Raw genomic sequence first — 12,174 nt, 5'->3', positions numbered from 1 at the left:
TGAAGACGGCATCGAAACATGTTACGCAACCCCCAGGGCTATATCCCAGTGCCGACCTATCACCAGGTGGTACCCCCGTTGTGTCTCGCAGCCACGCTGCCTTTCATTAAAGATACAATGCCTGTTTTTCAGCGTTGACAGGAGACCAATATACAGTGAAGCACTGGGTTACAGTACGTTCTCCTTTTGGAAATGGACCCTCGCACCCATGATCGACTCACGTTTGCCTAAATCTGGACGGCGAGAAACTGATTCAACAAAAAGTGCAGGAAGCCGATTCCACGCGGTTTGATGTTTCTGACTATAACTGAAAGAGAAAAAAGCACGGCCACTACAGCCGCCACTTGTAAAAACTCATCGGATGGTTTTGTTTGATCACGATACTTGACCGTGTCTCTGGGCCGGGCGTGAGTCCGTCTGTACAACCAGACGAAGTCATCCCATCCATTTTTCCTCAAAGAGGAATCATCTGCGGTTGATGGACGAATCGCATCCGAGTTCTACCATGTACCTGGGTTAAATTTGGTGTGTTCTGAGCAGTTTCGGACCTCGTTGTTTCTCGCTTGCCCTTGCCAAGACTCGTCCAGCAGACGCTTCAATCTGCGACTATACCGGGCAGTGCTGCGTTTCTCGAACGCACATTCGGTGCCGGCACCGCCAACCCAAGGCCCATTTCCACTGTCTCCCACGGACCTCCATGACAAAAGTGCCAAGCTTTCATGATCAACGGACAACCGTCCGATCCTATATCATACGCACATGGTTTGAAGTATCCAATTGCCTGGTAATGCATTACCATGCAGTACTACTTCGTATGTGATGGACAGTATATCATTAGTACTACGTAAATCTCGGTATTTGACAAATCAACCCGAGTCTATCTGATCATGTCCTCATTCCAGTAACTCTTTCGCGGTGCCATTGTCCGGATATACACAGATGAGTATTCCTGTCTTCGACTCGTGTAGCTACGGCTTCACGGGGCATGTAAGTTTTAGGGCCTTTCATTATATCCCTGCAGCGATTATTGATACTCCTGGATTAATAATACCTCCCAAGCTGCTATACACAACACGTCTTCCTGGGATTATCTTACTTGTGTCAGCTTCTTGCCTAGGATCTGATGACTTTGCAAGCATCAAGCCAGCCTGCTGGTGTTCTCACTCCTTTGCTTCATTGCATGTCTAGATACCAGTCCGTATTGTGTACAGATCGCAAGTGAGGATGCCGCCCTGGATGAGAGGAGGAATAGTGATACTACATTCGTGGTAAGTTTTATCAAATGTGCTGTTCTTATGTATGCTCTTGTATCGATGGGTATAGCTCTTGTGAGCTAATAGTGCATGACTGGCTTTGCGAGGAAGCATGATCGTGCATTGGATAGCACCCGCTTGGCCTTATAGTATTGATATCTGAGCAATGTAAACAAAATATTAAGTCTTACTGAATGTCAAGTCATGTATGCTTCACCTTGCTCACTTATAAGAAGCCTCGTTCAAAAGGGGGAGCCTTTACCATGATAAGATTCGGTACATCAACCCGTGGACGCCAAGGGACAATATAATGTGTTCTGCCAGGTGCAACCATCTTGACTAGTAGTTCTATTACCACCTGTATCATAAGATTAATCGTGGGGCATGTGACTGGTGAACCAAAGGTCTCTTATTACAATAAAGAGAGTGTTCCCGTACATTCGTCCTCGTACAAACAGTGTATATCGCTGTGAGTAGATGATAACCGTAACAATACAAAGATACATGGAAGATATTATGTTGATCAGATATTTATTGTTTAACAACTTAAAAAACTCAGCCTCCGCAAATCGAGTGTTCACTGAATAACAAGGTGGAAGTTCAGAACAATCAATATTTATATGAGCATTCACCTGACAAATTACGAATATGGTATATACCAATCAGCGGCTGCCCGGGCACTCAAGGAAAACTCCGGTAAGATCGCCCTCATCCGTTCGGCAGAAGAAATGTGGAGCAAGTTGCAGCAAGCATTCGAGACCGAAACCGGGCGGTGTGGGGCAGAATTATGTCACTGAGAACCACCAAAGCCGAGCTATCGGAGCCGGTTCCAAAAGGTCGATTCAAGATGTGAGCAGCAACAACAAACATTGGAACAACCGTGCACATATAGTTGTCGCAATGTCTCGATACCTCACCCGCAGGCTAGCGCAAACGACTGCGAGTCTTAGGCTCTCCAGTGGCCGAAGATGCTACTCGGCCAAGGCATCCTTCGATTGGAAAGACCCCCTCAACTCCAAGAGTCTCCTCACAGAGGAGGAGGTTGCCATTTCCGAGACTGCAGAGCGATACTGTCAAGAGAAGCTAGCGCCGCGCGTTCTCGGTACGTTGAGAGTCCGCTTCCTGGATCTGGTCATTGTTTCGAGGTTTGTTACTAACCCGGCCCGGCGCGAACTACCCAGAGGCCTACCGGAATGAAAGCTACGACAGGGCGATACTCTCTGAGATGGGCGAGCTCGGCTTGCTCGGCGCGACTATCTCCGGTCACGGCTGTGCTGGCGTCTCGACCGTCGCTGGGGCATTGATCACGCGAGCAGTTGAGCGTGTCGACAGCGGATACCGAAGTGGGATGAGTGTGCAATCGAGCTTGGTTATGGGAGGTATCGACTACTGGGGTAGCACCGAACAGAAAGAACGATTTCTTCCTCAGATGGCTGCAGGCAAGCTGCTCGGCGCGTTTGGCTTGACAGAGCCCAATCACGGCAGCGACCCGGCATCGATGGAGACGGTTGCACGCCCGCATCCTACCAAGAAGGGATTCTACAGCCTGAGTGGCAGCAAGACGTGGATCACAAACAGCCCCATCGCGGATATACTTCTCGTCTGGGCCAAGCTGGCAGATGGTGAAGGGCCTTCCAAAATTCGCGGCTTCCTGGTTGAGCGCAAGAACTGCCCTCCAGGAACGTTGGAGACCCCGGCCATCAAGAACAAGACCGGCCTGCGCGCCAGCCTGACAGGGATGATACATCTTGATAACTGCCCTATCCCCGAAGAAAACATGTTCCCGACGGTGACTGGACTCAAGGGGCCATTCACATGTCTTAACTCGGCTCGCTTCGGCATCGCCATGGGTGTCATGGGAGCACTGGAGGATTGTATTGCGGCAACACGGGAATACGCCCTTGAACGGAGCCAGTTCGGTAGACCCCTGGCTTCCTTTCAGTTGGTACAAAAGAAGCTTGCAGACGCGGCAACAGATGCAGCATACGGCTCATTGGCCGCGATACAAGTCGGGCGATTGATAGATGAGGGCAAGTCGGTGCCTGATATGATCAGCATGGTGAAGCGGGAGAACTGCGACCGGGCGTTGAGAAACGCGAGGACGCTACAAGAAGTTCTCGGAGGAAATGCTGTTAGCGATGAGTACAGGATAGGAAGGCACGTGGCCAACCTTTTCGTCACGCAGACTTATGAAGGCCAGAGCGATATTCACAGTGAGTCTTGGATTTTCTTTTTGCCCATTTTGTAACTGATTGCAACTACTAACACTTGATTTGTGACAGGCCTGATACTCGGCCGTGCGGTGACAGGCATCCAAGCGTTTGTATAACCAAGAACCTCACTGAGACGGTGTCCCAAAATATACATGCATACTTGCATACATATAAAGTTTATTGCGTTGGGTGGTAATTGGTGACGGATCGCTTGCCAGCTTTGTTTTCCACCGAGATGTGGGTTCTGAATCCCCGTTGAGAGTAAAGCCACATGCGCAGCCATACTGTCGTAAGTTCGCCTCCTCGTTGCGTTGTAAGCACATAAAAACAACAAATTGATTACAATACCATGACGACTCCAGAATTTTATTATGTCGGTGATTGCCGAGCTCTTCACCTTACTAAGAAGGGTAAATGTTTGCCCAATGTCGGGATAATGATGACAAAGGTTTACTACGAGTGTAGAGATGTGTTTCGCCCAGTCGAGGCAACGGGTGGCGCAGCCTCCACAGCTTGGTTGAACGCCAGTCCAGTCGTGGCTGGATGGCGACACCGTCGGCTCAGTTGGACATATGCTTAGCGACGATAAACTGCAGACAGCAGGTGCAATTAATAGAAACCAGTTATTAAGATTTCGGGTAGTTTTCTGACAGAAAATATACGATTTAACACCAGATCGAATGTTTGTTACTGGATCAAAAATTGGGATTGCGGGCCATCATAATCAACACTAATGTTAGGTGCTAAAGATCGGGTTGAAGAAAAGGATGATTCTGATGGGCGTCAAAAATGGGGCCAACTCGCTACAATGCGGCTCTCCTATTGGCTTGGATCGCCGATGTTAGGCGCGGACGTACTCTGGAAGGCAAATGAATCGGCTCAGCCTGCACCCACGAGGCACCATGTCGCCCAAGGCGTCAACTGCTACTGCCTGACTTCATCGCTGGAGCCAACTTCCCTTCCCCACTCTGTGCATGACTGCCTGCCCGCCTTTGTCCATCCCGCTTTCCCTCCGACTCAACCCACCCACTACGTTCTTCTTCTCCATTTTTGCAACGGCTTCTGACCCAAGACCATCTCTCAAATCTGCACCAACGACGAGACTTCAATAACGATAGTACGTACCTCCAAATCACCAACCACTCGCTATTTGCCACTCGAATCTTTTTCTCAGCTTGTCACTGCTGCTGAATCAGATTCGGTCGCAAATTCACACTCCTTCTCTTTGCTTCCACCAAGTGCTTCGTGAGGCTGACCAAAGCGGCGATTCCGATAAATACAGCCAACGACATCTAATTTTTCTTCTCCTTCCCGCCAACCTACTTGGGTTTTTGTCCGCAAACATCATACATTCACAATGGCTTTGAAGCGCATTAACAAGGAGCTCACTGATCTCGGCCGGTACGTAATCAATGAACATATCGCTCGTGTGCTGTTGCGCTGTATTGGAGGGGCCACACGACCAGTGGTTTGCCGATAAAGACGACGACTACCACCACCCAGCACAGGCACCACAACACCGATACCGAATACACTGAGAGCAGTTTGCTGACTTTACTTTTTGTTCAAGTGATCCTCCCTCATCATGCTCGGCCGGACCTGTTGGCGAGGATCTGGTACGCGCACCCGCCTTTTTTTTTTACCCCTCATTCCTTAGGCTCGAGCACGACGCTGCGTGCCAACCAGGCCCGAAACCTCCGGGTGTCATGCCTTCTGGTTATTGAATCGATGAGAACAAAACTTCTGACTTGTGTCTTCCTTGTTCAAACAGTTCCACTGGCAAGCAACTATCATGGGTCCTGTAAGTTTACCCCGCGCTAGCCGACTGAGTCGTTCCCGTCCTTAGCCTATGTCTAGTCTGTGTCACGGGCTCTTTCATTGCCCGCTCGCGATGACATCGAATCCAAGCCTTTTGGTATTATTATCACTTCTGTTACTTGTGCTGACTTTTTGACATGAAGAGCGACTCTCCGTACGCTGGCGGCGTGTTCTTCTTGGCGATCCACTTCCCTACCGACTACCCCTTCAAGCCCCCGAAGGTCAACTTTACCACCCGCATCTACCACCCGAATATCAACAGCAACGGCAGCATCTGCCTCGACATTCTGCGAGACCAATGGAGCCCGGCTCTGACTATTTCTAAAGGTGGGTCACGTCAGCTATAATCATCGGCAGCTGGAGGATCGCGACTAGATGGTCAGGTTGTGCCGATGTTCATTGTCTTGCTAACCTGTCATTGCTTTCACAGTTCTTCTCTCCATCTGCTCTATGCTTACCGACCCCAACCCCGACGACCCGCTCGTTCCCGAGATTGCCCACGTCTACAAGACGGCGCGGGCCCAGTACGAGAGCACGGCACGGGAGTGGACTCGTAAGTACGCGATCTAGGTATCGTTCTAAGGGGTGACGGAGGTGAAGAGGGAAACACCAGGGGCTCAGATACGAATGGTGCGGTTTGCGGAGGATGATAGACACAAGGAAGAAGAATGCATAACGCTCTGCACCAACCATTTTCCATACCTTCTCGGGATGCCAAGAGGGTTGGTTTTATGCAATCCTCAACACGGTTTCACTTACCTCGATAACCTCGCCCAGCTTGGTTTTCTCTGATTTGGACGCATCGCTTGATTTCTGCCCTTGTCATGTTTACTTATCGCTCGGTTTTTTTTTATTTACTGGCGTCAACTGATCTTTCCACCCGGTCTTTATCATGGGTAATCCGATTAAAATACCTAGAAAGACCATGGGGCGGACACGATGAATATTCAGGGCTGCATTACCACATGCCGAGGCTCAATTTGAGGGCTTCTGGGTTGTTATTTTTTCATGTGCAAGTAGAGATGTCGCTTTTCATTGTCCTTGTACTCAGTGATTTTACTTCTGCCTGTGACAATCTGGCGACCCCTTAGAGAAATTAGTGGCGAGGCAGTTGTCAGCGTAAAACCAACAGACATGGTTCGTAGGTGTACTGACCTATGGTCTGGAGAGTATACCGGTAGGGTCTTGTCACGCCGGGACACGTGGAGAAGGATCCATGTTATATTACTTAAGTTTACGGATAAAAGATAACTTTTCCGCCCTCTACAAGATGGTATCAAATTCTTTGAGCTTACCAGATGAGTCAGTGAGTGCCTTAGATGGGGAAGCTTCGTCAGCCACGCTTGGAAAGTGGTTGGCCACGAGTAGTGATATGAGTGGAATCCTAACCCTGAGATATTCAACATCTACGGGAGCACAGCGATCTCGACAGTGGGGTTTTGGATTTCTTGGGAGCTTCTCAGCTTTAATGCCAGGAGCCTGAGCGTAATTGCCTGCCAAGGTTGTTTGGGTTTTACTACGGAGCTAGGTCGGCGTAGGTTGAACTAAGAGAATATACTTCAGTCATGTGACATTTACCACGTGATGCATATATACATCCAGTCTAAGCGCCCGGAAGGATTCTGTTCCTGGACCGACTGAGTGCAACAATATAGCGTTGTGCCAAGTAAACATTCATGGTAGATTCCATTTCCTGTTTCTCAACTGCCGCAATTGAGAGTCCTTTTTCAGATGCTCATGCGCTCACATTTATTCACTAAAAATACAAAAGTAATCGGCGATTGAAAAAATGCAAACTGAGAAAAAATTATTGTGAAGTTATCAAATACGACAATGGCAGGATTTGAACCTACGCGGGCGAACCCACGTGATTTGATTTGAGTGCCTCACAGATGAATCTGTGGGCTATCATTCTAGTCACGCTCCTTAACCACTCAGACACATTGCCAGAATTGCTTGATTGCTGATGAAAATCAGGACGTGGATGTGGAAATACAAAGGGAACAATCAACACCTCAGGCCAAATATAACATCAAGGACGTGCACGACTAGCTTTGCGATCCACCCAAGCGGGTAAGTGTTTCTTCTGCAGATAGAATGGATATTATGCATTTGTCCTGGCGGTCAACTCAGCAGGGTCTTGAAATGTTAAAAATAGCGGTGATTAGTCGTGGAGACTACAGGGACTAGCGCCGAACCAGGAGTAAGTGAAGGAAGCTTGGGAAGGTAAGCAAGACCCAGGCCCGTGAGCCCAAAGAGAGTGAATGTAAGTCATGCTCATTATTTTACTTGAAAAATTAATAAATAAATAAATTGAAATGAAAGACTTTATGATGGATGGCACTCGAATGAACTAATTATTACACATACACCTATACAATCTCTCAAACGCGGGTGTAGTGTGGTCATAATGGCCCGAAACACTGCAGGCGTCAGTCGCGTCAGGCTGTCGGCAGCTTTTGGGCATTAACTGCAATTCTGCGTAAAGACGACGAGCTGTTAAAACGAGTGGCCCCCTCAGAAAGCCATGTCTCATGAAGTTTCTATCAGAAAAGCAGAAGAAGGTCGGGCATCTTTTGTAACAATACAATACTAGAACTAGTCTAATACCCAACGGTTAATGACGTGTACGTGGCGCCGCTTAGCATAGGCAATTTGAAAGGGGAAATGCCTGGGCAACAAATGACACTTTGCGCGTCGGGTATCGCCCAGACGAAGACGGAAAACCCCAACAAACATAAACAACTTAGATATCAAGCCAAAGTATGGGTCGTAACCCTCGCGTACCTTGCATGCGGGATTTCTTGTCATATCATTAGTTGGGTTCTGGGGCGAAAGATGCAGGCAGCCACGCAGCGGCTTCTAATGGTTTTGCATCCGAACAACTTCTCGCGTAGGATACAAGACAAGATTCAGTGAACGTGTTGGAGAATGAAATATAGTAAAAATTAGTAGAAATCCAGCGAAATTACATCCGAGAACTTATTTGGTATTGACTTGTAACGACAAAATATTATTGCGTCGGTTGCGCGGTTAATTAGAGGAGAGAGGTCGCGACGCGGATAGCTTCATTCGCGCGATCGTGGCATCGAAACTCGACAATCGGTACTTGAGCCACGAAACCGCATCAAGTACGCCGGAACAAGCCAAACTGAACAAAACAAGGACATACGGCTAGATCTCAATTGGGGCTTTCGAATGATCTAGCTCAAACACCATCGAACATGGGTATGCGAGGAGCAATAGCAGATATAGGTGCAGGTACAGTTTTTATCAAGTCGCAAAATCAATAGACAAAACCACAAAAAAGTCGGCAACGACCCCAGAACTCGACCGAGACATACGGCGCGGTCCGAATGCATTTCCGGTACGTATAAAGGCGTGGTGTTGCATATTAGAAATGTGGCAATCGAAACCAGTACATCACTTTTCAAAAGCCAAGCATCCCAGTCAGATGGAAGGTTTGGATCGGGGGTTGTGCGAAGAAACGTGAGAAGGCGAGAACAGAGAAAAGAGGGCAAACTGATGGGGGGCGCGGATTTTCGAGATCAGAGTGCGCGTCAAGTCTATGAGTGCTGGCCAGCTCTCTGGATCTTTTGATCTGAGGTACAAAGTGGATAGCATGTTGTTGAGATTGGCCAATCAGAAAATTCGGCGACCATGGCGGGGAGGGGCATTTTCCAGCAGCTGATCCCGTCACTGTCTCCGAAACGAGTTTAGCGGGTTACCTTTACGTGTGAACCGTCTCCCTGCCCAGAGAAGAAAGGGAAAAGACTGGGGTCCTACCCATCAGAGTTGCACACCGTTTCCCCCACCATTCATCCAACTGATTTGAGAAGGGCGGGCGCGTCGCGACGGAACAGTGGAGGAGAGCCTTTGTGGTTTTTTTTTTTTTTTTTTTTTTTTTTTTTTTGCGACGAGGAGAGATGTTTGGTGTTGTGACTTGAATGTGCAGGTTTGAATCTTGGTGGCAAGACGCGTTATAATGACACTGCAGGCCCCAGGGGAACAAGCTCCGTGTTGTACATGTAAGACCGACTATTATAAGCTATGTGGCCGACTCAGCAAATGCAAAGAGCAAAGCAAAAAGGGTCAGGAACGCGTGAGTTAAGCGTTACAATCAAGCATGATCGAAATACGCATGGCAAGCATGTCCAGGGCAAAACTTTACAAATCGGTATGCTCTTAGAAGAGAACAAAAAAAAGACACTGTCTACAGTAGGTCGCTTTTTGCGCCTCAAAGTCAAATCTAGGTAGGTACGCAATGCGGCAGCGACGACGCAGCGGTGTCTCAACGGCTAGAATAAGGGGTCGCGAACAGTCACGTTCGAATCTCATGTACAGCTAAAGGCTACCAGGTACCTAGGTATGTCGGAAAAGCGTCGACACAATCAAAGACAGGTGTTGAGCTCCAATGCCAAAGCTACTGCAGGGCTCAACAGGACTGCTCGGAATAAATGCAAAGGAGGGCGAAGACGAATCGAGGCAAGATGTGGTAGCACCCCGACGGAAGTGTATCCGGGGAAAGGGGACGGATGCAAGGGACTGGGTCTATTCTTCGATTCGTTGCAGAGCATGAAAAATAAAATAAGATAAAATCAAGGAAGAAAAAAAAAGACAATTGAAAATAAGGGAAAGTGGGCGTGTGCAAAAGTGCGTGCGCTTGGGTGTGACCTTTTTTGGCTTTTTTTTTGGTGTGGGATGGGAAGAAGTCGAGTCTGGCGTGTGTGAGAGAGCCCGGTCCGGGGCTGGGGGGAATTTCCAGTTGCGCCCGCTGCTGATTCTGCTGATTGTGCCGCGACCCCCGCGCCATATATAAACACGGGTGCCCACCTTCCCAACGCGCCCCGACCCAACTGCCTCCCCCTTCTTCCGACCTTTTCTTTCCCACAACCATCGACGCGTCCAACGATTACCAGCAAAGTTCCAATTCACAATCCAAAGCATTTTGTACTAGGATTCAAACCATATTCTCTTTATTACCTTTTTAAAACAACCCAACCCCCCAAATCAACCGTCGAAATGCCTCCCAAGAAGGAAACCAAGGCTGAGGGCGCTGCCCCCAAGACACCTTCGCACCCTACCTACCAGGTTTGTCTCGCCATTTTTTCTTCTTCGACTTCAAGACGCTCGATATAGTTCATTGGATGCTAACATATTACAGGCTATGATCACTGATGCCATCATCAACGTAATTGCTCCCGCTTCCCAAATTCCGGCGTGTCACGGGCGCGTCGGAGACTTGATGGCTGTTCTCTCTTTGATCACGCAACCAGACATTTGGTTATTCTAGATCATGAGACCACTTTTGAACCTATGGCATGACACCAGATTATGTTGCTGACTCTTCTTTTTGCCACTCTTCAGCTCAAGGACCGTAATGGCAGCAGGTAATTTCCCCTTTCATTTTATTCTCGTTTGCAACCTCAGATGCATCACGTGCTAACTCGATTCACCAGCCGCCCGCAACTCAAGAAGTATGTCAAGGCCAACAACAAGCTCGGCGAGGTAACGGACAGCATGTTCGACTCGCTTTTCAACCGTGCCCTCAAGGCCGGTGTCGACAAGGGAGTGTTTGAGCAACCCAAGGGTAAGTTATGTGACAGTCGATATTTTCATTGTGCAATCTCTAATAAGAATTACAGGACCATCTGGAGGTACCAAGCTGGCCAAGAAGGCTCCGCCCAAGAAGGAGGCTGCTCCTAAGAAGGTGGCCAAGAAGGACGACGCCAAGGCCGCACCAAAGAAGGCCGCACCGAAGAAGGCGGCAGCTCCCAAGGAGAAGGAGAAGGACGCCGCCGAAAAGCCTGCTGCCCCCAAGAAGGCGGCTCCCAAGAAGCCCGCTGCCCCCAAGAAGGACGCCGCTCCCAAGGAGAAGAAGGAGCCCAAGGAGAAGAAGCCCGCCGCAGACAAGGCACTCAGCAAGACCAAGACTGGACGTGTTTCTAAGACTGCTGCTCCAGCCAAGCCAGCAGCAGCCAAGAAGGCCGCACCGAAGAAGGCAACGGCCCCGAAGAAGGCCACCCCCAAGAAGACTGAAAAGGCCGAGGCACCCGCCGCATAAAGGGACGCTGACGAACTTTTTTGTTACTTCATATTTCTTCTTCATTTGTCTTTTCACTTTGGCGTTTAGAGCGTTTCTTATGGGTAAATTCTTTTGGGAGGTGCGACGGAAAGCTATCTGGGGTTCAGTGTCTGGGATTTTTATTTCTGTCTTGTGTTTCTGTGTTCACCGCAGGGCTGTGATGCTTTGGGCCCTTTTTTTTCCATGTCTCTTGTCATGACGCGTGCGGGTGGCGGGCCTTGGGCGTATGAGTCGTGTGTCTTGATACCATTTGGCGCGCGCGCAGGGTCCTCTTGAGATTTTTTTTGGGGGCGATTGTGGGAGGGTTTTCAAAGCTGGGATGCGCGTATAATTATACCACAAATGAATGCATGGTGAATATTTCAAATTCTTGTTTCTTTTGCCAATCGGGAGCTTGTCGATTAGTCTTGTCCTTGATGCGCCTTTTTCGAACCGTTTGAGATTTGTTTACTTACTTAGATTCTATCCCATGCCCAGACGCGTGCTGGAAATCTCGCTCGCTTGGTTTGGTCAGGGGGTGTCACGTGGGAATAGAGCCACCTTTTATGTCCGTGCTTACTTAGTACTGCTATCTTCTGTCCATGCGCCCAACTGACTGACTGTTCAATCCAGTCACGCACGCTCACCTCAGCAATCACGAGTGCTACTGTGTGTGGATGGTGCCTTGGCTAAAGTACTGTACGTCACGGGCGCTTAGGTTCATCCAACCCTGGGCAGACTTGAATTGATTGGGAATGGGATATCTGCCTTGCAGACGACGGATGGAAATGTCCATAGCGGAATAAAACGACAAAGGAAAGGGTTC

The 12,174-nt window shown here is 48.9% G+C and overlaps 3 protein-coding genes and 1 non-coding gene across 4 annotated transcripts; 3 read left to right on the top strand and 1 right to left on the bottom strand.

Annotated features, from left to right (window-relative positions):
- Window positions 1-2,052: 2,052 nt before the first annotated feature.
- Window positions 2,053-4,142, top strand: MGG_06561 (glutaryl-CoA dehydrogenase). The gene is made up of 3 exons (XM_003716931.1): window positions 2,053-2,355; window positions 2,435-3,466; window positions 3,536-4,142. The coding sequence occupies exons 1-3, from the start codon at window positions 2,154-2,156 to the stop codon at window positions 3,580-3,582; spliced, it is 1,281 nt and encodes a 426-aa protein (XP_003716979.1). The 5' UTR covers window positions 2,053-2,153; the 3' UTR covers window positions 3,583-4,142.
- A 245-nt stretch (window positions 4,143-4,387) lies between these two features.
- Window positions 4,388-6,314, top strand: MGG_06562 (ubiquitin-conjugating enzyme). The gene is made up of 6 exons (XM_003716930.1): window positions 4,388-4,583; window positions 4,749-4,867; window positions 5,037-5,082; window positions 5,238-5,267; window positions 5,428-5,611; window positions 5,715-6,314. Exons 2-6 carry the CDS (start codon window positions 4,824-4,826, stop codon window positions 5,852-5,854), a joined length of 444 nt encoding a protein of 147 aa, XP_003716978.1. The 5' UTR covers window positions 4,388-4,583; window positions 4,749-4,823; the 3' UTR covers window positions 5,855-6,314.
- A 798-nt stretch (window positions 6,315-7,112) lies between these two features.
- Window positions 7,113-7,232, bottom strand: MGG_20200. Its single transcript has one exon. It is a non-coding gene; the product is annotated as a tRNA-Ser (tRNA).
- Window positions 7,233-10,149: 2,917 nt separating this feature from the next.
- MGG_12797 (uncharacterized protein) lies at window positions 10,150-11,754 on the top strand. Its single transcript, XM_003716929.1, has 5 exons — window positions 10,150-10,375; window positions 10,449-10,475; window positions 10,652-10,674; window positions 10,744-10,874; window positions 10,930-11,754. Exons 1-5 carry the CDS (start codon window positions 10,307-10,309, stop codon window positions 11,346-11,348), a joined length of 669 nt encoding a protein of 222 aa, XP_003716977.1. The 5' UTR covers window positions 10,150-10,306; the 3' UTR covers window positions 11,349-11,754.
- Window positions 11,755-12,174: the final 420 nt, after the last annotated feature.

This window comes from Pyricularia oryzae, chromosome 4 (genome assembly GCF_000002495.2).
Source record: "Pyricularia oryzae 70-15 chromosome 4, whole genome shotgun sequence".
NCBI classification, from domain to species: Eukaryota; Fungi; Ascomycota; class Sordariomycetes; order Magnaporthales; family Pyriculariaceae; genus Pyricularia; species Pyricularia oryzae.
The sequence above is the reverse complement of the archived record's forward strand: the minus strand, read 5'-3'. Positions and strand labels throughout refer to the sequence as shown.

Bases quoted from the DNA above. Each gene is read 5' to 3' on its own strand.
- MGG_06561 (XM_003716931.1), top strand. From the start codon at position 2,154: ATGTCTCGATACCTCACCCGCAGGCTAGCGCAAACGACTGCGAGTCTT. The intron at 2,356-2,434 runs GTACGTTGAGAG...CGAACTACCCAG, and splicing joins GCTAGCGCCGCGCGTTCTCG to AGGCCTACCGGAATGAAAGC. The intron at 3,467-3,535 runs GTGAGTCTTGGA...GATTTGTGACAG, and splicing joins AGGCCAGAGCGATATTCACA to GCCTGATACTCGGCCGTGCG.
- MGG_12797 (XM_003716929.1), top strand. From the start codon at position 10,307: ATGCCTCCCAAGAAGGAAACCAAGGCTGAGGGCGCTGCCCCCAAGACA. The intron at 10,376-10,448 runs GTTTGTCTCGCC...AACATATTACAG, and splicing joins CTTCGCACCCTACCTACCAG to GCTATGATCACTGATGCCAT. The intron at 10,875-10,929 runs GTAAGTTATGTG...TAAGAATTACAG, and splicing joins AGTGTTTGAGCAACCCAAGG to GACCATCTGGAGGTACCAAG.
- MGG_06562 (XM_003716930.1), top strand. From the start codon at position 4,824: ATGGCTTTGAAGCGCATTAACAAGGAGCTCACTGATCTCGGCCG. The intron at 5,268-5,427 runs GTAAGTTTACCC...TTTGACATGAAG, and splicing joins AAGCAACTATCATGGGTCCT to AGCGACTCTCCGTACGCTGG. The intron at 5,612-5,714 runs GTGGGTCACGTC...TTGCTTTCACAG, and splicing joins GGCTCTGACTATTTCTAAAG to TTCTTCTCTCCATCTGCTCT.